The sequence below is a fragment of the Punctularia strigosozonata genome (assembly GCF_000264995.1).
Source record: "Punctularia strigosozonata HHB-11173 SS5 unplaced genomic scaffold PUNSTscaffold_165, whole genome shotgun sequence".
Lineage (NCBI taxonomy): Eukaryota > Fungi > Basidiomycota > Agaricomycetes > Corticiales > Punctulariaceae > Punctularia > Punctularia strigosozonata.
In genome coordinates, this window is record NW_006767597.1 from 1 (window position 1) to 2241 (window position 2241).

Below are 2241 nucleotides of genomic sequence, written 5' to 3' on the forward strand. Positions count from 1 at the left end.
ATCTGGCGGGACCCACCAACATAGACCCCGGACCATGTGCCGCTGACGTGCCGAGCAACTCGGGCATAATGTTGCTGGCAGCCGAATCGGTCGCAACATATACTGTCGTCACGTGGACGCTGAACTCATTCCGTGCACGCGCCCTCTCTCCCCAGTTTCTGCATCATAATAACTTATCATCTACGTACTCAGGCGATTTCCGCATTCTCATCTCGCTACGGTATGTCTAGCGTCTTCTCAACCACCTTAGAGAAGCGTGTTTTGACATTAGGCAGGTGCACGTACGTCAGGGGTCCTCTATTGCTGAGGGTAAGTCCCCATTCGGCCCTTTCAGCACGTTTGCAGCTCTTGAGATCAGCCAGACATTTGATATTTGCTAGGCCCCACAGGATGTCATGTCACGCAGGAGATAATGAATACGATGCGACGATTAAGGCGCCGATCTTGCGTAAGGGGATTCACCAAGTTTCATGCCCTCGCATACTGGACAGCCGAGCGCATCCGGGGACGTACCCAATCATCCCATTGGCACGTCCCCTGTCGTGTCGGGAGCAGCGGATCTGTTCCGGTACGTACCCAACGTGTTGCGCACTCCGGATAGACGGTCGTACCCGCAGATCTTCCCCACATATTCCGGGAAGAGCTGAGCCCATGTGGGGACGTACCCCAATGTATTACGGACCACCGGGCGCGGAGGGGTACGTCCCCAATGGCGGCAAGGACCGGCGGACACGCTCTGGAACACATGCGACGCGCCACATACGCTGGACAGCCGGCCGTGGATGGGTACGTACCCAATGTGCCCAAGACGAGGGGCGCGCGCTGACGGCCACCAGGCACCCCACTTACCCCGGACAACGGGTAGTATTGCAGCACGTCGCCGCATACATCAGGAAGAGCCTGGCGCAGGTGGGACACACTCAGATGTCTCAAGGACACTCGGTCGTGAAGAGGTACATCCCTGGTCACGCCCAGGGCGTTTGGTTTGCGCTAACAGCTACCGGACGTATCAGGTCCCTCGGGCAGTCGTTCGCGCTGCGGTACGTCCCCGCACATATCAAGAAGAGTAGGGCATTCGGGGACGTACCCAAATGTTCTATCGGGCCGTCGATCGTGGAGGGGCGCATCCTCAATGGTGTCAAAGGTTGGCGGACATGCTCTGGCACATACCCAACGTGCCACGCACCATGGACAGCCGGTTGCGGAGCGGTACGTCCCCACTGGGTGTCCAGTACGTTGGGCGTGCACTGGCGGTTACCGGACGTGTCACGTACCTTGTACAGCCGCGCACCACGGTACGTCCCCACATGTTTCAGGAAGAGCTTGGTGCATGTGGGGACGTACCCAAACGTCCTACGGTCCATCGGCCAGCAGGTACACCCCCGATCATGCCCAGGGTGTTGTGTGTGCACTGACAATTATAGACATGTCACATCCCTTGACAGCCGGTCCCGCACTTATCAGGAAGAGTCAGGCACATGCGGGACGTACCCAAGCATCCTTCGGACCGTAGATCGCGAAGAGGTGACTCCCCAATCATGTCCTTGAAGGATGGCGAACATTGTCTAGCACATATGCGATGCGTCACATACCCTGGTAAGCCGGTCGCGGAGCCCAATTGTGCCTACAACATCGGGCATGCGCTGACGATCAAAAAGCACGTCTCGTACCATGTTCTGGTCCCCGCGCATATCACGGGGAGAGTTGGGTGCACGCGGGGATGTACCCAAATGTCTCATGGACCGACGGTCGGTAGCCGGGTGGGTACGTCCCCACGTATATCAGGAAGAGTCCGGTGCATGTGGGGGCGTACCCTAACGTCCTACGGACCCTGCACAGCGGTGTGCGCCGTGGCACGTCCCCACGTATATCAGGAAGAGTCCGGTGCATGTGGGGGCGTACCCTAACGTCCTACGGACCCTGCACAGCGGTGTGCGCCGTGACACGTCCCCACGTATACCAGGAAGAGTCCGGCGCATTGCATGTGCTAAGGTGAGGTCGTGCCATGTACTGGGCTGAGTATGCAATAAGACGTATAACAGAACGAATTGCTATCTCGTATCCAACACGACGAGGTCAATGATGACTCAATACTTGTATTAACCAATCTATGTAATGCAATACTGACACAATCGTTTTCTATCTTATTGGTGCATGTAAGTCGTGTATTGCATACCGTCGGTTTGGGATAGATCACCGTCCCGTTCCGAAGTCTTTTGGTCAACCCTTTGCCGTTTTATC

At 56.8% G+C, this 2241-nt stretch overlaps 1 protein-coding gene across 1 annotated transcript; it reads left to right on the plus strand.

Annotated features, from left to right (window-relative positions):
* Positions 1-709: 709 nt before the first annotated feature.
* PUNSTDRAFT_139728 (uncharacterized protein) lies at positions 710-1513 on the plus strand (the record flags this gene model as incomplete). Its single annotated transcript, XM_007389458.1, has 4 exons — positions 710-786; positions 837-953; positions 1014-1144; positions 1446-1513. 4 exons carry the CDS (start codon positions 710-712, stop codon positions 1511-1513), a joined length of 393 nt encoding a protein of 130 aa, XP_007389520.1.
* Between the last annotated feature and the right edge of the window lie 728 nt (positions 1514-2241).